This window comes from Chlorocebus sabaeus, chromosome 14 (assembly GCF_047675955.1).
Source record: "Chlorocebus sabaeus isolate Y175 chromosome 14, mChlSab1.0.hap1, whole genome shotgun sequence".
Lineage (NCBI taxonomy): Eukaryota > Metazoa > Chordata > Mammalia > Primates > Cercopithecidae > Chlorocebus > Chlorocebus sabaeus.
The window spans coordinates 103,512,064-103,534,132 of NC_132917.1; the positions used below are offsets into that span (position 1 = coordinate 103,512,064).

The 22,069-nt window shown below is 38.8% G+C and overlaps 1 protein-coding gene across 3 annotated transcripts in view; it reads left to right on the forward strand.

Moving 5' to 3' along the window:
* TMEM182 (transmembrane protein 182) overlaps positions 1 to 22,069 on the forward strand; it is an 82,510-nt gene that overhangs the window by 17,950 nt on the left and 42,491 nt on the right. For 2 of the 3 annotated variants that reach the window (XM_008008265.3, XM_038004272.2), the window contains exons 2-3: positions 8,095 to 8,194; positions 9,832 to 9,930. In XM_008008265.3, coding sequence (XP_008006456.1) covers positions 8,095 to 8,194; positions 9,832 to 9,930 — 199 coding nt within the window. Of the gene's footprint in view, positions 1 to 3,961; positions 4,062 to 8,094; positions 8,195 to 9,831; positions 9,931 to 22,069 lie in introns of those variants that run through there. The other variant, XM_038004271.2, reaches the window with a different exon arrangement.

Below are 22,069 nucleotides of genomic sequence, written 5' to 3' on the forward strand. Positions count from 1 at the left end.
GGTGGCAGATGAGGTATTGTAGACCTATAACATACTATCCCAGGAAAAAGAATCTACCCTAAAATCTCCAGAAAAGATGTCAGAACTCTCTTTGGTAAACCATTCCAATTTTCTAGAATGTGGATTCGCAGTGTGTAGAAGCTATGGCAGTTTGATTTCTGCATTTGTTTAAACATTTGTTCAGCATTGTTGGGTGTTGAGCAATGGCATGCTTGTGTTAAAGTAGACTAGAATTAATTTTGTTTGGGGAATGTTTAAATCATTTCATTAGATATTTTGAGCTAATAAAGAATATTGTAACATTAGGATTAGAAATTTTGACTACAGAAAAAAGAATCTTTTGCTCATGATCACTTAAAAATGTGACTTGAGGTTTCTGCTGAGTTTCAGTGTACCTACTGATAATAAAAACAAGTTAACTAAAAAGTTACATAAAAAAGATACTGCATCAAAGCAGGCAGAGCCTTCTGTTGCTTATAGTCATCCAGCTGTTGCTTATCCAGTTTTATTTAACTTGTGAAAACCAAGGGTAGAATTTACCATAATATCTTGGAATGTTATTGATCTTAGTTGACTCCAGATTTTAACAGATTGCTTTTTAATTTTGTAATTTAAGAAACAAACTTAGAACATTTTCACTGCAATTTCTCTAAGTGAATAGAGACCCTAAAAGAAATATTATTTTCAGGAAGCCAGAAGAATCTCCAAATGAAGTTATGACCGAAATAAACAGCATATGAGGGAAAAAAGGGAAGGATAACCAGTGAGGTCACAGAGCTTTTCGAATGGAAGAACCATACCAGTGTTCTTAGCCAGGCGTGTTATTCCTTCAGTTACCTGATTTTACAAATTGCCTTCGTTGGTTTGTTTTATTGTTGAGTCTTTTCCTTGTTCTCAAAAGTATTCCAAGCAGTGTATATAAACACATACAAAAATGTGAGGAGTATAGGAAGGAAATTAGGGAAGGCAGGATGAAAGCTAGCACATCATCGTTTGTACTTAGCCTCTGATCTCACCAGGTACCAAAGTGAAGAGAGAAGCACTCTCAGTTACATGAGAGTATTACCTCACTGAGGCCAGAGAGCACATTCTAGTCACTGTATCCACCCGGGGCACAGCATGGTATGTCTTGGAGTAGGCCAGTGATATATGCTTGATATTACAAGTATTTGTCAAATAAATCAAGATTTATAGTGTCTTTATGATGAAAAATGACTGTAGTGCTCTGTAGAAATTCAGCTTGTATTTATTTAGCTTTCAGACATTTCCCTCTGGCCTTCATAAGGGGATGCTGTTTGTAGGGACCACTGTCCCCAGTAACGTCGTTAAGAATAAGAGGGCAAATTGTATATGGACTTTTCCTCATTGGCTCATTCATTATTAAACTGATTTGATTGTTGAACAAACATTTATTGACTCAATTTATTCCACAACATGTGGATTCTAAAAACTGTCTAGGAAAGGGAGAGTGTAACTAAATACATACGAAAACTTGTATGAGTTATGTGAGTGACCTTGCAGAGCCTTGCCGTTAACACTTAAAGAACATGTAGTTCATCGTAGGCACTTGGTAAATATTTGTTGAAGGAACTAATGAAGAGGTCATCAGGTAGATGACAGAGAAAGGCATTCTAATCAGATGGGGAACAAGCAAAGATTTGAGGAGCTACTGGTGCTCCAGGAGGAAGGATGATGTATGTGTATTGGTGTGGGAGCACTGGCAACACCTGGTGAGAAATTAGTCTGGTTTGGTGAAATAGATTTAAATCAGATTTGCAGTGCTAGCAAAGAGAGTTTTATTTTATTGTGTTTTTTGCTTTTAAATTTTGTTTTATTATTTGTTTTTTCATTTCTTTGTCAGAAATGTGATCTCCAGCTAAAGTGAGATAGAAGGCTAATGTGCAGAAACACCAGCTCATTTGACACACGTCATCTTACCAAGTACCCCTAATAATCCTCTGAAGCAGTGTTCCCATTTTCCATATTAGAAAACAGAAACCTGCTGGGTGCGGTGGCTCACGACTGTAATCCCAGCACTTTGGGAGGCCGAGGTGGTCGGATCACTTGATGTCAGGAGTTGGAGACTGGTCTGGCCAATATGGTGAAGCCCCATCTCTACTAAAAACACAAAAAATTAGCCAGGTGTGGTGGTGCGTGCCTGTAGTGTCAGCTACTTGGGAGGCTGTGGTGGGAGAATCACTTGAACCCGGGAGGCAGAGGTTGCAGTGAGCTGAGATCTTGCCACTGCACTCCAGTCTGCACAACGGAGCGAGACTCTGTCTCAAGAAGAAACAAACAAATGGAAACTCAGAGAGTTGAGCCATTGGCTCAAGATCACTCATTAATGAAAGGAAACTCCAGCTCTTCTTAATTAAGCAAAATCCCATTCTTTTTTCCTTTTTGTTTTTGAGATGGAGTCTCACTCTGTAGCCCAGGCTGGAGTGCAGGGACGTGATCTCAGCTCACTGCAACCTCTGCCTCCGGGGTTCAAGCAGTTCGCTGCCTCAGCCTCCTAGGTAGCTGGGATTTTAGGTGCCTGCCACCACGCCTGCTAATTTTTGTATTTTTAGTAGAGATGGAGTTTCATCGTCTTGGCCAGGCTGGTCCTGAACTCCTGACCTCATGATCCACCCACCTCGGCCTCCCAAAGTCCTGGGATTACAGGCGTGAGCCACCAGGCCTGGCCAAAATCCTATTCTTAAGATTTGCAAGGAGGGAGAGTAGAGTATCTACATGGGGAGCAGACCTGGTACCGGCAGTTCCTATTCTGTTCCCCAGACTCATCTTCTCTTGGACGATCACTCTGCAGTCCCCACTCAGCCACATTGCCTCCTCATTTAGACTTAGGAGCACAGGGAGGACAGGCTGGAAGTCTCAAACAAACATTTAACGTTTAGGAAATAAACATAGTCATTACCCATAAATTATTGTGAGCTGCCTTTAGTTGTGAGACCCCGTGGAGATCCCTCTTTGCTTACCTCTATCCTTCTTCGTGTCACAGAGAAGATCTTTAACTCCTACAACCATGAAGACCTTCAGAAGATGAAATTCCTGCCCAAGAGAGTGGATGCCCATAGAGACACTGGTTGTTTCATATTCTGCCTATTAAAGACTTATCTGTATTCAAGGTATTGGAGTACTCGTCATGGTGCCTGCCACTTGGTAGAGGCTTATGCGTATTAGCTACTATTATGTACCTCAGTTTACATTTTTGACAATCAACTTCTCCTACAGGATTGATCCTGAGACACCACGCTTATTCTTGTGGCCCTGATGACTCAGTATTTTATTCTGTTCTCACGCTGCTATGAAGAACTGAACTACCAGAGACTGGGTAATTTATGAAGAGAAAAGGTTTAATTGACTCACAGTTCTGCAGGCCTAACAGGAAACATGACTGGGAAGCCTCAGGAAACTTACAATCATGGCGGAAGGCAAAGAGGAAGCAGGCATCTTCTTCACAAGGTGGCAGGAAAAAGAGAGTGAAGTGGGAAGCGCTGCATACTTTTAAACCATCAGATCTCATGAGAACTCACTCACTATCATGAGAACAGCAAGAGGGAAATCCAACCCCATAATCCAATCACCTCCCACCAGGTTCCTCTTCCAATTTGACGTGAGATTTGGGTGGGGACACACATCCAAACCATATCACTCAGTGTGACAACCTTATCAATGTAAAGATAGAGTCAATATTCCCATAAGGAATAGATACATAGACTAGCAATGGAGCCGTTTTATGATAGGATTATTAGGAGTTGAAGTTGAGGCTTAGCCAGCCTTTCTATTGAAAGGCCCCTTTTCCTGGCCTTTCATTAGAAAAGAGAGAGAAAGGGAAGAGAGAACCTATATCTCAAGTTGTAAATTTGTAAAGAACACCACAGCTGCTTAACAGTCTTCCCAGTGCATGGACATTTTCTTAGGCTTCTAAGATTCCTTGGGAAAGCAACACTGAATGGCTGTTAAAATTCCTTAGGAATCATGGAAAACTAGGAGACTTTGAAGTGACAGGCAAATGTCCAATTTTCTGAAGAAGAAAGACACGTTTTGCCTCCTCGATGGTAAGCCCCATTTCATGTCTTCATTAGCAGAGGTCTAATAAGGATTTGTTAAAAGATGGTTTGAAAACATCTGTGCAGGAAACATGCACCCTGCTAAAATCCGGCTCTCCAGAGCTTAACAAGGACCAAGCTGAGCCAGAGCAGCACTGTTTCTTTTGGGGGTAGATTGCCAGTTGGATGGCTCAGGAGGTCATGTATTTGCATCTCAGCCAAGACTCCTAACACAAATTGATTTCTATTTTATGTCAGTGCCTGTTGTGTGCCAAGCCCTATGCTAAGCATTGAGAATTATCAAGCTAAAATGGCTCAGTTTTATGATAGCAGAAGTATTCTATTTTTCTCAATAGATGCACACATATGAATGGTTGGAAATTTGGAAGTTAATAAAATTAATGGCAGATTTAATATATTGAATAAACCTAGTTCCTGAGGCAGTGCACCCCTAGAGAGTGGTCTTTCATGGCATTTATCCGGGCTCTGCCCTGCCTTGTAAATGCTCTACCAACATTTTTATGGTGATGTTTATATATTTTTGGATAAACCAAAAATGGTGAGAAAAACGTTATTCATTGATGAAACTAGTCCAGAAAGATGATCCTTTTCTCTGACAAAGACCAAAATTGTGATAAATAGTAACCACAAAGTCTTATACTCTTTTCTACTAGTTAAAAAAAAACATCTACTTTTGTGTTTGCGTGTGTGTTAAAGATTTAGTATTAGTGCATAGAATTTTAACCATAAACCATTGAAATATAAATAAGATAATTAAAATCTTCCTATCCAACAGATTTCTCCTTCTTTCCAAACAACCAATCTTTGTTCTAACAAAATTTGTTCTAACAAATCTTTTTTTTTTTTTTTTTCCCACTAGCTCATGAACTCCTCAAAGTCAGGGCCTATATATTGTAGCCTCAATGTCTGATAAAATGCCTGGATGCTCGAAAGTCCACAATAAACACTTCTTGAAGATGTATTCCCCGCCCCTGCAGAAAACTTAATTTGCTCTAATATTGCATTAATTATAGAATAGCATCTGTATCGAGTTTATATTGCTACTATAACAAATTGTCCCAAAATTAATGGCTTAAAACAACACAGATTTGCTATCCCACAGTTGCAGAGGTCAGAAATTCCACAGGGATCTCACTGAGCTCAAATTTGGGGACAGGACTGCATTCCTTCCTGAAGGCTCAAGGGGAGAATCTGTTTTCCTTCCTCTTCCTAATTCCAAATGCTCTCTATATTCCTTGGCTTTTGGTCCCATTCCTCCGTCTTCAAACCAGCAATTGTCTGACCCTTTTGCTGTGGTCACGTTTCTGTGTCTGGCCACTCGGCTAGGACAGGTTCCCAGGTTTTCATGTAAGGTTTCCTATAATAAGTTTGGGACCACTTGTGTAATCCAGGATATTGCCATGTAAAATAACATATTCATAGATTAGAATTAGGGCATGAACGTTGTTGTGAGGCCATTATTACTCTTAGCACAGCATCCAGATAAGAACGGCAGTAGTGTTAAGCTATTAGAATATGCCCAGAATATTTTTACTATGTCTCACTTCAATTGAGCACTTGAAAATTGTAGGAAAGAACCAGAACAGGGAGGAGGAGGTTTGGAGTTGTACCAATCTCAAGGGCGTTTAAAGGAATAGAGTGTTTGGCTTAGAAAAATATAGCTTAGACCTCTATTTAGGGGTAGGGGCAGACTGTGATTGATGAGGCCTGAGATGACGTCTGTCTTCAAAATATCAGAAAGTTCTGTCACAGACAGAGGATTGAAACTTATGCTTCACAATCTCAAAGAACAGAATAGAATAAATATCTGGAAACTCCTAGAGTGCAGCCTTTGGCAGAAAATCAGGCAGAGCTGTTATGGCTGTTACTGATGTCCTTAAGTGCCGCAGGCTAGAAATGTCGTAGCTTGATGGTGTGGGAAGTCTTATAAAAAACATTTAAGTATTAGATGAAGGATCATCTCAGATGAACCCTTAACCTAAATCTAATCCTTGTAGTTAATCTCGTAGTTAATGATTGTGTAACATTCTGTATGGCTTAGAATTCTTTTTTTTTTTCTGAGAGTTTAGCTCTTGTTGCCCAGGCTGGAGTGCAATGGCACGATCTCGGCTCACTGCAGCCTCAACCTCCTGGGTTCAAGCGTTTCTTCTGTCTCAGCCTCCTGAGTAGCTACGATTACTGGGATTACAGGGGCCCGCCACCACACCTAGCTAATATTTTGTATTTTTAGTAGACATGGGGTTTCACCATGTTGGCCAGGCTCCTGACCTCCACCCGCCTCGGCCTCCGAAAGTGCTGGGATTACAGGCGTAAGCCACCATGCCCAGCCTTATTCACAGCTTTTGAATACCTCTGATTGCATATAGCTACAGTCTAACAGGGCCTTTCATCTTTATTGAGGATCGTTTCGTTCTCACAAAATCCATTGTAAGGATCTATCCCATGCCACAAAAAGGAAGGGGTGAAGAAAGCTGGTAGAGTTGAGATGCCCCCTTGGAAGGTGAAGTGGTCCAGATTATTGTTGAGAATATAAAAACAATGACCAAAGGAACGGTGCAAGATTTTAAATGCACACAAATACTTAGAAAAATGCTCTCCTCTGGCATATCAGACGTAAAAACAAAACAAACAAATAAGCTTTAAAGAGTCAAGGCTTGAAGAAAGTGTAGATTCATTGCTATTAGGTGGTCTGTGTGAGTATTAAGTATGATTCATCTTTTGAGGAAGTTAGATATTTTAAAATGAAGGAAAAAGAAGTAGATAAGGGTTATTTCGTCTTGATTCAGGAAATAATACATTTTTGAGACTCTTTTCATCAATCCACTTTGGGGATGATTATTTGGAATAACTTGTTTAAGATTCATGAAACTGCTGCAGAAAATGTTGTTGTTTTTGTCACTAGTGTATGCTGCATAAAAGCTCTTCTTTATACTTTTTCAAGAATTACTTTAACATGAACATTCTTGACCTTTTAAGTATACATCTGAATGTTTAGATTATAAACCTGAAGTGTACTGTGTAATGTTAGACTATTTGACCAAAAACGTATTTTCTACCACAAGAAAAGTCCAAAAGGAATTAAGTTAATTCCAACTTCAATTGTATTCAAGATCGGTCTTAGTGGTTCTTTACATCTGTGATTTACGTATCTTCAAAGAGCGTCTTCAGTGTCTTTGGGACTGTAATGGGCATTCTAGACTAAGAGGAGCTTGTTCAGACACTTAAGATTTGGGACCAATGCTTTCAATGACTTCATAGCCATTCCATCTTCTTTCTACTTCTGTGGATGACCCAACAGCAATAATGATAATCTGAGCCAGCTCCTGATACTTCTCTCTATAGTCAGGAGAAGGTCAGCTATTTTTTGATCCCCATGGGAGAAAGACAGCTCCTCAATCACTATCTTAAAATAGCCTGCAATTCTCAGCTGCTGGGCTGGAGTCCCTCCAGGGGACAGCAAAGGGAATATGAATCTGCCGGCGGGGCGTGAGCGAGAAGCCACCAACACACGAGCTAGGACAGCCTTCTCAAGAAGATTCTGCCGACTCAAAAATATTATTTTTTTTTTTACTGTTGTTTCTGAGGAACTAGGGGTCTTACCATTTTAAAATTTCATATTTTATTTAAAAGGAAACCAGTGAATTGAAAATGAGGCTAAATATCGCTATCTTCTTTGGAGCTCTCTTTGGTGCTTTGGGGGTGTTACTCTTTTTGGTGGCTTTTGGATCGGATTATTGGCTTCTTGCAACTGAAGTGGGGAGATGTTCAGGTGAACAGAATGTGAGTCTCTTCTTCAAAATAGTGATACACATGGTAGTTATTTATGAAGACAGTCTTATGTATGCTCTGGAAACCAGAGAGTAGTAGTGGAGTGTGTGTTTCTTCATAGAAGAGATACATAGAAAGCTACAGAGCTTTGTTATTTGGGATAAAATACATGTCCTTAAAAACTTCCTGGCTGTAATGATTTTGATTCTATTTCTCGTACTGATGGCAAGTTACTTCATCTTGTTCTGTTCAGATAGAGAATGTCACTTTTCACCATGAAGGATTCTTCTGGAGGTGTTGGTTTCATGGGATTGTGGAGGAGAATGACTCCAGTATTTGGAAGTTCTGGTACAGTAAGTACAATTCAGCTTCATTTTCCCCCTTGTCTTTAAAATAAAAATGAACAATTTCTTACATAGTATATGTCACTTTGAGAGGACTGGATTATGAGTTACAAAATCTCAATTAGATGTCTTTAAAAGGTTCATCATGTCGAGATTCCTTTTCAGTAAGTAGACATGGCTACAGGAATAATGATTTTATCTTTTAGCATAAAACAGGAGTCTGATTATTTATGGCAAAACTGAATTAGCCAGTGTTTCTCTGCTCCTATTTAGAATACACTAACTCGAACAAACAGAACAGGTATTGTCTATAGCATTTTTTCAAGTGTCTGTGAATACTATGTTGCAAATAAATGAGATGTTTTTGCTATCAGCCCTTGAAATCTCAAATGTAAAAATCCATAAATAGAGATGTATTATTTTATATTCATAGCGTCAAAGTTAACAGTATCTTTTTTTAAAAAAATGATAATTACCAGCAATGGCAGATGAAAGCTTATATTATTTGAGGTTTAACCAAGTTTGTTGGCACTATCAAGAAATGCCTTGCTTTTGATGTTTGTGTTCTCATTGAAACTTTAAAGTCACTTTTTAAGGTAGCGTAACTTTTAAAAACTATAATGCATTCCTTCAATTGTATTTTTTATATTGAATTATTCTTTGAAAATCCATTTATTGAAAATAGCTAGCACTTATTTCATTGTATTCAACAATGAAAGAGCTGTTTATTAGCCTAAAGCTTATTGAGAATTGAAATTATTAGTCTTCTTATCAAAAATCAAAGTATGGTATATACATAATAGTCAGGATTATGGAACATTTAATAAAAATAGGAGGTCCCTGAAAACTTAAGCAAGCTGGTGGTAAGTTGGCATATATAAGGAACAAAGTAGTGATGAAGCCGCCTTTTGAGGCAAGTACGTGATAGACTATCTTACAGTGGATTTAGGGGCAGGAGAATAAGCATACAACTTGCCAGTGGAAATGATTTAGACTTTGGTAAAGGAAAGTCAGTCAGACTGTGCAAGAGGAAGATTTTGCCAAAGACTTTGAGAAAGAAAGAATATTTCAATATTTCAGTCCGCCTTAAAGTGTACATACAAAAATTTTAAGTTTTCAGACAACTTAAAAGTAACTTCTTGTGATGTTTTCAAATATTAAAAATTTATTTGAATTATGGTCTAACTTATCATTTGCATTCTTCCCTAAAATAAAATGGATATAGAAGAAATTTTTTTATTAATTTGAACTAATCAAAGTTAAACTTAAGTTTATTAGATTTTTAAAACAATTATTTTTTAATCCCTACTGTGTGCTAGACACTATTAGGTACTGAAGAGTACATGAAAATAGATGAAATGTGGTACCTTAAATCACAAGGTGATATAAAGGGCATTTGCATTTATTCCATTGAATTATGTCATGTAGCTAGATGTTCTGGATGAATCCACCTTCCAAGTCTCATGTGCATCTTGATATGAGTTTCCTAGAAGGCCCTCCTCACAACAATTCTCTGAATTTGCTGATGGAACCGGTAGTTTTATTTTGCTTGTGTAACCCTTGTGCTCTGTATTTCTGTTCCATTAAGGATGAGTCATCACTGAGTTTTTCAATAACAGGTGCCATTTTTTTGCTCTCCTTCCTAGCCAATCAGCCAGCATCCAAGAACTGCACGCATGCTTACCTGTCTCCATACCCCTTCATGAGAGGCGAGCACAACTCGACCTCCTATGACTCTGCAGTCAGTAAGTACTTTCTGTCCTCAGCCTGCCTCTGAAAGGGTTTTATCTTTCTGAAGGATGCACAGATCAAAATTGTTGAGAGCAATTAAAGAACAATTTAAGACCTATAATTTCAATTTTTTTGATATCTGTTAGATTAAAAAATGTTATTTTTAATGTGCCGTTTATAATTTTAAAGAACATAACTTTGATCTAAAAGTAAAGTCATTGTAATTTACTAGCTGCCTATTAAAGTATTTTTAAATGTGCTTTCCCATATGAAGATAGTAATATTTATTAAGAAGAACTGCTTCTTAAGGTTTTAACAGACCTAAAATGAGTCCTACAGTTGAAACTGTTGTAATATACATCATACTTCTAAAACTTTTTTGTAATCATTACACATGAGAATATAACAGATAAATATATATAATATGTATATAACACATATATATGATATAAATATATAGTTACGCTACTATATTCATACAAAATGACTGAACTCTGTGTGTGTAATATCCCGTAGGAGAAAGCCAGACAGATATCATTACCTTAAAATCACAGTAAGAACATGAAATTTGTAATAACTTGCTCAGGGTTGGTACAGACTATCAATGTCATATATAGAACAGAAAAATGTTTTTCAAAAAGCGTAGCTATTATATTTAATGTTGTCAATAAATTAATATGAGTCAAGATTCTCCAGAAAAAAGAGAAACAATAGAACACATAAATATATATTATATACACATATAGGTATATACATATGCATGTACACATACACACACACACTTAGAGTGAGAGAGAGTGATTATGAGGCCTGGTAAGTCTGAAGTCTACAGGGCAATTGGCAGGCTGGAGATTCAGGTCAGAGCTGATGCTGCAGTCTCCAGTCTGGAGACTCCAGTAGAATTTTTCTTCCGCAGTCTGGAAGCTGACTTTCTTCTTCCTCAAGAAACCTGTTTTTTCTCTTTAGATCTTCAACTGATTGGATGAGGCCCACTCATAGCATGGGGTAGGGGGTAATCTACTCTACTCAAAGTCAAGAAATTATAAATGTTAATTGCATCTAAAAATACGTTTACAGCAATATCAAGCTATTATTTTACCCAACAACGTGGCACCATAATCCAACCTAGTGGATATATGACAATAACCATCACAGAACTCAACACATTTTTACATGTAACTATTTTTCATCTTTCTGTTAAATATGTAATTCTATACATTGTAATTTTGTTTTAGTTTTGTCAAAGAATGTAGCATTTGCTTGTATTACATCACGAATAGGACACTTATAAAGAGAGTGTGAGATCTGGATAGGGAAAGAGGTGAGCTGACCCGCAGCTGTGCTTGTCCACCAGGGTTCCTTGGGTTGGAAGGACTGGAGCCACTTTCCTTGAAAACATGTGTAGTATGGATGCTCCTTCCCATTAAAAGCTACAGAAGACACCTCCCTCACATTTGTCAAAACCTTGGTGTCATGTGGAGTGGACTTAGAAGTATACAAGCCTACCTGTCACTAGTAAGAGAAGAGATGGATGGCATAGGAAAGAATAGGAGAAACTCTTTTGTTTTACAGACAAGTTACAAAACGATGCTCCTTCCCCAACATTCTTCCTTTTATGAAATGAACTGAAAAGTAGTACAAGATTGGCTTTCCAGAACATTTAGTATTAGCATAAATATTAGTATTGTTGTTATGCATATAATGAGGTCCTGTGATAAGATATGTATTGTAGGCACCGTATATTTTAAAATGATCACATATTTGAAAAGCCTTTGCTTCAGGGAGATAGTGGAGAACTTGAAAAACAAAGTAACGTAATCTGTGCATAATAATTATGATGGAGATGGATTGTAAATACGTGTCAGAAAAATTATACTGCAATTACACTTAGAATTATTATGTAGCACTGCATTTAATTAGTGTGTCACTTTTTTGATCTAGTGACAAAACCAAATCCAATTTTTTTAAATTATCAAATTCCTCATTGGCACACATACTGGAACTCATTCACTTTCAGAAACTTTGTCAATCACTTTAGGTAAAAATGATTGAGATGTACAAAGATGTGTTCTACAACAGAAATGCTATACCCAAGTTTCATTCATCATCATAATAATGTACAAGGAAATTTGATATTACGTTTGTTAAATTTGTGGGGTTTTTTTGTTTGTTTCTTTCCTGTATCCAAGAGAAAGTTATAGATTTCATCGGAAGCTTTATATCTGACTTTTCAGTATGGTTTCCTAGTTAATGAGACTACATATCCTTCACTACGCTTGAGAATCACTATTAAGTTTCATGTAGCTTCACAATTACCCAACATCAGATACTTGCCAGGTCACCTTTGGTAAATTGAAAGTATCATTTATAAATTCTGATGTGTTGTGGCCTGGCAAAGTATTGGTGAAATGGCTTTGTAGTGTCCTGAGCTTTTACAATTGCAGTTAGCCAACGTTGAATTCAGTGAAAATAATATAGTGGGTGTATGATTTTTCTGGAGTAACAATTTTAGAATTATAGGATACTACCAATGAAATTATCCTTTTATAATAAGGAGACTGGGAATTAGAGAAATCATGTGATTCCGTCTTCATACAGCTGCTTATTGGCAGAACCAGTGCAAAGAACTAAGTCTGGCTTTTGTTTTATTGATAATCTAACAAACTACAACGAATGAAAAGGCTAATTGTAGTGCATACTATTAAAAAATATAAGTCTTTTATTTGTATCTTTACAAAATAACAAATTAAACTTCCATTGGCTCTTTCTACCTTTATATTCGAAGCTGACTTGTGTGTATAATCAGGCCTAATTCAGTGTTTTCTTTCATTTAAAAGAATCTCAACTACATATTCTGAAATTCAGTTATCCTCAAATCTAGTTATTTGAATGACTGGCCAAGCCTAGTGAGGGTGGCCTAATTCGCAGAATTGCTTTTGAGGTAGGCTTGTGTACTGAGTCCATTGAACAATTCTGTTACCTTTGGAGACTTGTCAGAGTCTAGATTTTCTGCTTTGTTTCATGTTTACATTCAGTCACAGTTCACTTGCTTGGCATCATTTGGCAATAATGTACTGAACAGAAATGAATTTTCAAGACAATTCCACCCCGAGTGAATTAATTTTTTGCTTTCTCAGTGTCCCCATAGCCTTTGATGACCCCTCTATCAGTGCTCATTATGCTTAACTGCAATTTTTTGTTTACCTCACTTCCTACATTATGTATTCGAGCTCTCCAAAGCATAGTTCCTGGTAATTACGAGATGCTTAAAAATATGTCTAGAATGACTTTATGCAAAATTACAGTTACTGTTTTCAGCAATAAACTAGTTTGATTTTATTTTTCCAAGTGGAAATGTTTATAAACTCAATTGCATACTTTTCATTTCTTCTGAAGCAGAATGCAATGAACACAGTTTCAGCTTTTCTTGGTGAGTGGGAACAAATACGTACTTACAGGGGTGAGCTATCTGACCTCCTTTAAGGTCGTCTGTCTCAGTATCTGTCCCCTTGCCCCAGGTCCTGTGTATATGCCCTAAACTTCCCCAAACGCTGTTCCTCTCTTCCTTCCTCCTCTGTTCATTTTTCTAACAGAGCACGTTTATCCCTCCAGCCAGTTCAAGCTTCAGTTTCCCAAGGAAGGCTTCCTTACTTGCCCTCTACCCTGCTGGTTCCTGCGCTGGGCCATGCTCTCCTTTATAAAACCCAGTCTTTAATCTGATAATTCGTAGCACAGTTTTAAACTATTTACTCATGTACTTATCTTGTTCATGTACTTTCTTTCCAGTTCAATCCTAAGCTCCATGAGAGTGGGGGTCTTGTATGTTTGGCTCTCTATTGTATCCACTGTGGACCAAAAGCTGAATGCACGTTTTGGGGAGATTCATTATTACACTGTACTGTGGTATGAATACTGATGCCCTAAGTCGCTCTTGATGTGCAGAATTTCTTTAGCCCTTTACTAAATTGACCTACACTTTAAAAATTTAAAATTAAAAAAAAAAAAATTTGGCCAGACGTGGTGGCTCACGCCTGTGATCGCAGCACTTTGGAAGGCTGAGATGGGCAGATCACTTGAGGTCAGTTAGAGACCAACCTGGCCAACATGGTGAAATCCTATCTCTACTAAAAAAAAAAAAAAAAAAAAAAAAAAAATCACACATACACACAAAATTAGCCAGGCGGGGTGGTGCACACCTGCAATCCCTACTGCTCGGGAGGCTGAGGCATGAGAATTGCTTCAACCTGGGAGGCAGAGGTTGCAATGAGCTGAGATCATGCCCCTGCACTCCAGCCTCGGCAACAGAGCAAGACTTCAGCTCAGAAAAAAATTTTTTTTTTTGCATGCTTTCTGTAATTTTTGGTCTTCCATGTAGTTTTTGCCTGCCAGCTGTCTTTTGCTTTTATTGTCAATGTTTATTTATCTAGTACTATTTTCTGGTCTTCTTTCACCCTTATAAAAGTGTAAGCTGAAGTGAATGATGTGAGGCTACAAACAGGGAGGCTACAAGCGAGGCAAGATGTTAGTTGGCAATGCATTAGGCTGCAAGTAACAAAAAACAAACTGTAGCTCAAAAGGTTATTTTTCTCCTGTAACAAGAGGGTCAGAAGCACCTTCCACAATGATGCTGCCAGGAACCCAGGCTCTGTCAACTATTTCTTCCACCATCCTTGGAGTTGGATAGTTACCTTCATGCTCTTTCATTCTAAGGAAAGTGGAAGTGCTCCTAGAATTTAACAATCAGTTTCTGCCCATGTTTTATTTATCAGAACAATGTCATGTATCCCTCTGGTTGGTACACATTGGTTTGGGCTGTCTAGCAACATAGAAGGGAAATGGAGAAAGCCTGGGAGTGAATGAAAATCAAAATCATTCAGTGAATCAATATCATCAGGGGTTGAACAAAAGTGGGATCATAAAAATGGAAAGGATATAAAGAATATAATTGATATGTGAGGAGTTCACATGTAAAATAGGTAGCCAAACAAAAAAGAGCTGGAGGGATCAAGGATGATGAAGAAGTTTCCTTTTCAAATAGGTGTAATTCAATTTAAATAACATACAGTAAAAAAGTAATATGGACATGTACCTTCAAACAATAAGTATTATTTTAGTGGGTTTTTAATCCTTTTATATGCATATTATATTATGTTTTAATTGTCATAAATACATGTCCATCTTGCTTTTCTATTTTTATGTTAGCACACATTTCCCCATGCATTTACTTTGCTTTCTCAAATTTTAAACGTGTTAGTTGCTACCTCTACATTGAAAATAATTCTATGTATGTAGCATTTTAAAAAATAATTTGTATTTATTCTTTGGGTTATATTTCCAGAAGTATGAATAGTGAATCAAAACAGGAATAAGTTTTCTTTGACATTGTTATTGTGCCATACTATAAAATTGCTTGCCAACTGGTACTAAACTGTGAATTACCTTCAACTAAGAAAATGTGGTAAGGTGGACAGAAATCTGAGGGTTAAGAGGGGGCATATTTCGAAGTTGAGCATGGCGATTTACTTTGGTTTGGACGTATTAAATTTGAGTTGATGGTGGAGTAACAGTTTGTAATAATTCAGCAAGTAACTTGATATGCAAAACTGGTTTTCCTGAAAGTCATTAATTATCATAGTTGATATCGATGAGAAATTGCAGAGGTGATTTTTGATATCAAATATAATCTTTAAGGAAAACAATCATAGGAAAGAAGACAGTAAAATATCAATTATTCTTAGGGGAAGAAGGGAAGAAGAAAGACAGCCCACAAATGAGGGAGAGAAAGAAGCATTAAGTAACGAGTCAGTGAGCAGTCTGGTGCATTTTCTTGGGAAGGAGGCAGTGGTCAGCAATGTCAAACGCAGAATGAATGGACATGAGAAGCAGGCAGGAAGGAATTGGGTCATAAGCCAATGATGTAAAAGTTCTTGGGGCCTAGTAGCTCCGTCTTCTCCAAGGGCTCAGCTACAGACACCCATTAAAGGCTCCTTGTTCCAGGCACCTACTTCTATCCTAAATCCACCTAAGGCTTCCAGATCATCTGCTGTGTATCCCACCTCGGTTCACTGCCCATTCTCTTAGGTGGGACCTGAGGACTCTTTCCTCTTTACTCTACAATGCCCTTCCTCCATCAGGGATCCCATTCCATTTTCCTGCACATTTTGTCACCTGAGGATCCTCCTGAGAGCCAAACCCTACCTCAGGCTTCCTCCTTTCTTCTCTTCTCACAGGAAGAGAGGTCAGACAGCAGTGATCTCACAAAGAGGTGGTATCAGAATGATGAGAATGTGAAACCACACGCTGGGATGCTTGGGGAGTGAGCAGTGAGGAAGCAGAGACCTTTTCAGTCAGCCAACACGGCGGCTTGGAATAGCCCCCAACAGAGCACAGCATGGTGGAGGATACAGCGTCCTTATACAGACAGCCACATCCACACACAACTACTTGCTTTACCATACAAGGCAAAATAAAATACAAACATGAATGTCCTGACATTTGACAGTTTGAAACAGCCCAGGAAGAATTAAGATTTGAGTCTAGAGTTTATATAAATGTAAATTCTTAAATAATTTAGGAGGCACATCAACCTGTTGTAGGTACCTAATCTCATCGAGATACCCCCACCTCAGCCGCCACCCTGGCTTACAGATCGATCACTCTGTTGTAGCTGGGTCTTATTTATCAGTTTTTTGGGTGTTCGTATGTGGTGATTCTGGACATTGTCCTAAATACAGCAAATCATTCCAGATACTTCCACTCTATTTTAGTTAGCTAGAAAAAACTACACACCACAAAAGTTAATGGAAAATGCAATTTAGTCTCCTTTTCCCGTAAGCGTCAAGTACTTAGATATTTGGAAATGCCTAACATCAACTTAATTTCCCGGTATTGGTTCAGACATTTGGGATCACACAGCCATGACCACAGACACAGTATCACATTACAGGAGTGGCTGCAGTTCCCGAATAACAGCTGACTTTCATCTGGGACCCCAGCCCAGGCTCCATTGCATGCAGGCTTGGGGCTGCTCCCAGGGTGGCTCACTGGGCTTCCACATGCTCTAGCTCTTGAGGGTAGAGTTGGCTTGAAAGTTCTAGGGCACAACATCAAGGCTGTACTTAAAACTCACTTTTTTTTCAGAGGGTGCCATTTCGTGTTCTGTACAATTTATTTGTGGGCTTCTCAGAATTGGTTGGCAATTTATGTAATATCCCTGCAATAATGGGAGGCAATTGCTTCCTGAAAACAAGACCTGTGATTATCCCAGCAGCATGGCCTGGGTTCGCTTCGCCAAGGACAGGCTTCCACCTCCACAGAGGCTTCAGTGATCCCTGAAATGCCTGCCACACTCAGAAGCAGAAACCTCCTCTCACGCTAGGAACTCCTGATGCGGACAACAGGATTTCTCATCCATGGCACTATGGACATTGTGGGCCAGATAATTCTTTGTTGTGGGACTGTCCTGTGTATTGTGGGATATTTAGTTGCACCCTTTGCCTCTACCCAGTAGATCCCGGTTATGATAACTAAAAATGCCTCCAGACATTGCGAGGCGTCCTGGGTGCGGGTGGGCACAAAATCACCCTCTAATGAGAATCCCTGAGGCGATCTAGACATTTAGTCCCAAAACTTCTAACCCAGGCCCAGGATCTTCTTTGAAATTATACTTATACTGCTTATACTTTGTGCTGAGCTCCAGGTCTGGGCCCGAACACCACACAAGAATAGCTTCCTTCCACTGCCTTCTTTCATGCAGGGTATACAAACCCCAAAGGACCAGGGAGCTGTCTGGGCCTCTCTTAACTTGAAGCGTTATTGCTTCTGCCTGAAACTTGGGACCTTTCCGTAGGAGAAAACATTAGCTAGAACCAGGGAAAAGCAATTTTTGAGTGCCTGCTGTATACTAAGCACTGTTCTGGATGCTTCAGAATCAGCCCTAAATTCTTGCCCTCATGGGACTTTAATTATAGTGGGGAGGCTAAAATAAACAGTCAGTCAAGCACATGGAAGAAAGTAAAAGATGCGAGGGGTGTGTGTGTGTGGAGGGGAATTCCACGCTAAGTAGGGTGACCAGGGCAGCCTCATCAACAGGTGAGGTTTGTTTTGAGATAGACATCCCTAGGTTGAATGTGGGTCCTGCCATCCGATAAGCTGTTTTGGAAGCTCCTCTAGTCCTTCTTTTGGAGACTAGATAGGTGCTGCAGAGTGTTTAGCACCGGGACTGGCTCATGGTAAGGGTTCTATGGGGGTACAAGCTGGGCTTCCGGTCTGCGTTCCTCACCTGGTGCCATCACTTTGGCTAAGAGCACTCGGGCAGGCTTCTTAATCTCCACAAACTGGTGTGTAAAAGGGAGATAAGAATAGTTTCAACCTCACACAGTTGTTTTCAAAATGAAAAGATATCATAATACAAATGCTTGGCAGAGTCGTTGCCATGTAGTTGGTATTCAATAAATGCCAGCTATTCTTATGATGATACACCAATTTAGAGCACAAAAATAAGACATCATTAGGGCACATAAATTCATCATAGCTTCTCCAAACACTTTCTGCTGTCTGAAGGGTGTGTGTGTGTGTGTGTGTGTGTGTGTGTGTGTGTGTGGCCACATAAGGCATTTGGCAGACTTCCCAGCCAAGAGCTAGTGCTTCATAGACACATGTTCATTATTGGTCATTATCACTGTCATTCTAGTACATGGTAGTTAATATGTCGTCTGTACTGACCAAGATATGCCACTCTTTAGCTGGTAATTGTGATTAACGTTTACTCAACAGATATTTTTTGAGCACATACTATATATGCCAGACACTTATTGTAGGTTCTGGGGAACAGTAGTCAAAAAAAAAAAAAAAAAAAGGGATAAAAGTTCCTGCTCTCATGGGGCTGACATTTGGGCGAGGGGAGTCAGAGGAAGCAACATAGCTTGGCCGATTACACAGTAGTTACAAGATGACACGTGCTCTGGAGAAACCTAAGACATGGACCGGGCTGGAGACGAAGGGGGTGGACATAAATAAGAACTCCGTAATGTGGCCAGAGGAAAGCACATCTCTGACATTGGAGTGGAAACCAGAAGAAAGCAAAGGAGTGAGCCATGCGGTGAGAAGAAGGGTGTTCAAGACAGAGGGAACATCAGATGCGAAGGCTCAGAGGTCAGGGCATACTTGATGGGTGACAACAACAGAGGAGAAGGTGGACAGCTGGCGAAGAGCAAGTGAAGAGAGCATCGAAGAGGCAACTGGGGAGGCTGAGTGAGAGGGGGAACTAACGAGTGCTTCCAATGTGACATGTTATAACATAACCTCTCCAGCTTGTTGTATCATTAACAGCCTATGGAAAGGCAAGGGAGGAATCAGAGAGTCCAGTTAGGAGACTTGATGTATTCCAGACGACTAGGACCAGGATATTAGGAGGTAAAAAATGTGTCTCATTCTAACATAGTCCTATTAAAATTATTTAACCACCATAAGGGAATCTATCAAATGGACATCACCCGTAAAAAACAAAACAAAATAAAACACCAAAAAAACTGTGTATGTATGGACTGCTGTGTACTTTAAAATATCAATTCTGGAATTTTTTTAAATTTTAGACTTTTTAAAAAACTATTTCATTTTAGAAATTTTTAAATTTTCACAGAAGTAAAGAGTATAAGGAACTTATATGTTACCATCACACAAATTTAATAATTATCAACATATTTATACATCTATATAAATCTCTGTAAATAAATCCACACTGAATTATTTTAAAGCAAATTCCAAACATCATATACTCTCTACCATAATTATGTCCATATGTATCTTTACAGATTCTGCACTCTCTGATGTTTTTTAAACTTACTTTCTTTCTTTCTCTTTCTTTCTTTCTTTCTTTCTTTCTTTCTTTCTTTCTTTCTTTCTTTCTTTCTTTCTTTCTTTCTCTCTCTCTCTCTTTCTTTCCTTCTTTCTTTCTTTCCTTTCTTTCTTTCTTTTCTTTCTTTCTTTTCTTTCTTTCTTTCTTTCTTTCTTTCTTTCTTTCTTTCTTTCTTTCTTTCTTTCTCTCTCTCTCTTTCTTTCTTTCTTTCTCCTTCCTTCCTTCCTTCCTTCCTTCCTTCCTTCCTTCCTTCCTTCCTTCCTTCCTTCCTTCCTTCCTTCCTTCCTTCTTTCCTTCTTTCTTTCCTTCTCTCTTCTCTTCTCTTTCTCTTCTCTTCTCTCTTCTCTTCTCTTCTCTTCTCTTCTCTTCTCTTCTCTTCTCTTCTCTTCTCTTCTCTTCTCTTTGACAGAGTCTCGCTCTGTAGCCCAGGCTGGAGTGCAATGGCGCTATCTTGGCTCACTGCACCTCCACCTCCTGGGTTCAAGCAATTCTCCTGCTTCAGCCTCCCAAGTAGCTGGGATTACAGGTGCATGCCACCATGACGGCTGGCTAATTTTTGTTGTTGTTTTGTTTGTATTTTCAGTAGAGATGGGATTTTGCCATGTTCACCAGCCTGGTCTCAAACTCCTGACCTCAGGTGATCCACCTACTTCGGCCTTCTAAAGTGCTGGGATTGCAAGCGTGTGCCACCATGCCCGGCCATTTTGAAATAATACACATTTACAGGTGGTTGCAAAAATAGTACAGAGGACCCCATGCCCCACTCTCCCGGTTTCCTTCATCAGTTACATCGCTATAATGCAATATCCACACCAGGAAACTGACATGGGTACCATGCATGTGTGTAGTTCTGTGTCATTTATCTCATGTGTAGATTCATGTGAGATTGCTACCCCTAAAATGATGCAGAACTATTTCATCCACACAAAGATCTCCCTCATGTTACCTCTCATAGTCACTTCCCCGGCCATTTCTCACCTTCTGCAACCACTAATCTGTTATCCATGTCTATCATTTTGTCATTTGAGAATGTTATAGAAATGAAATCGTACAGTGTGTGACCTTTTGAGACTGGCTTTTTTCTAAACTTATACCCTTGAGATCCATCCAAGTTGTGGCATGCATCAATAGTCATTTCTATTTATTGCTAAGTAGTTTGTTTAACCATTCACCTGTTGTAGGGCATTTTGGTTATTTCCAGTTGGGACTATTACAAAGATTGTGTACGGCTTTTGTATGGACATAATTTTACATTTACCCAGGATGAATGCCCAGAAGTACAATTGCTGAGTCATACGGTAAGTAAATGTATAGGTTTTTAAAAAACTGCCAAACTATTTTCCAGAGTAGCTGTACCACTTTACATCCCCACTGACACTGTATGAGAGATTTAGGTTCTCTGTATCCTCACCAGGTTTTCCAGTTGATGCTAGTTTTTCACTTTATTTTTTTTAATTAAAATTTTTATTTTTTTGTCCCAAGGTTTTTTACTTTAGCCATTTTTATAGCTATGTAGTGATATCTCAATTTGGTTTTAACTTACATTTCCTTAATGTCTAGTGATGTGAAACATCTTTTTGTGTTCTTAGCTGCCATCTGTATATCCTCATCAGTGAAATTTCATATCTTTTACTCATTTTCTCATTGGATTAGTTTACTTTTACATAGAGTTTTGAGAGTGCTTTATATATTCTAGATATGCATTCTTTTCAGTTATGTGGTTTGCAATTTTCTCTCGTTATATCATTATATAGCATGGCTCTTCATCACCTTAACAGGAACTTTTGCAGAATAAAAGTGGTGAATGTTGGTAAAATTCAGTTTAATGATTTTTAAAAATAGTGCATGCTTTCAGTGTCACGTTTAAGGGCTGTTCACCATTTCTTAGGTCTTTTTCTTTTCTTTTTTTTGAGATGGAGTCTCACTCTGTCACCCAGGCTGGAGTGCAGTGGCGCAATCTCGGCTCACTGCAAGCTCTGCCTCCCAGGTTCATGCCATTCTCCAGCCTCAGCCTCCCGAGTAGCTGGGACTACAGGTGCCCCCCACCACACCTGGCTATTTTTTTTTTTTTTTGTATTTTTTAGTAGAGATGGGGTTTCACTTTGTGTTAGCCAGGATGGTCTCGATCTCCTGAGCTCGTAATCCGCCTGCCTCGGCCTCCCAAAGTGCTGGGATTACAGCCATTCCTTAGATCTTAAATATTTTTCTCGCACATTTCCTTCTAAAAGTTTTATGAATTACACTTAAATTTCTGATACATTTTGAGCTAATTTTTGTATAAGATGTGAGTCTCACTC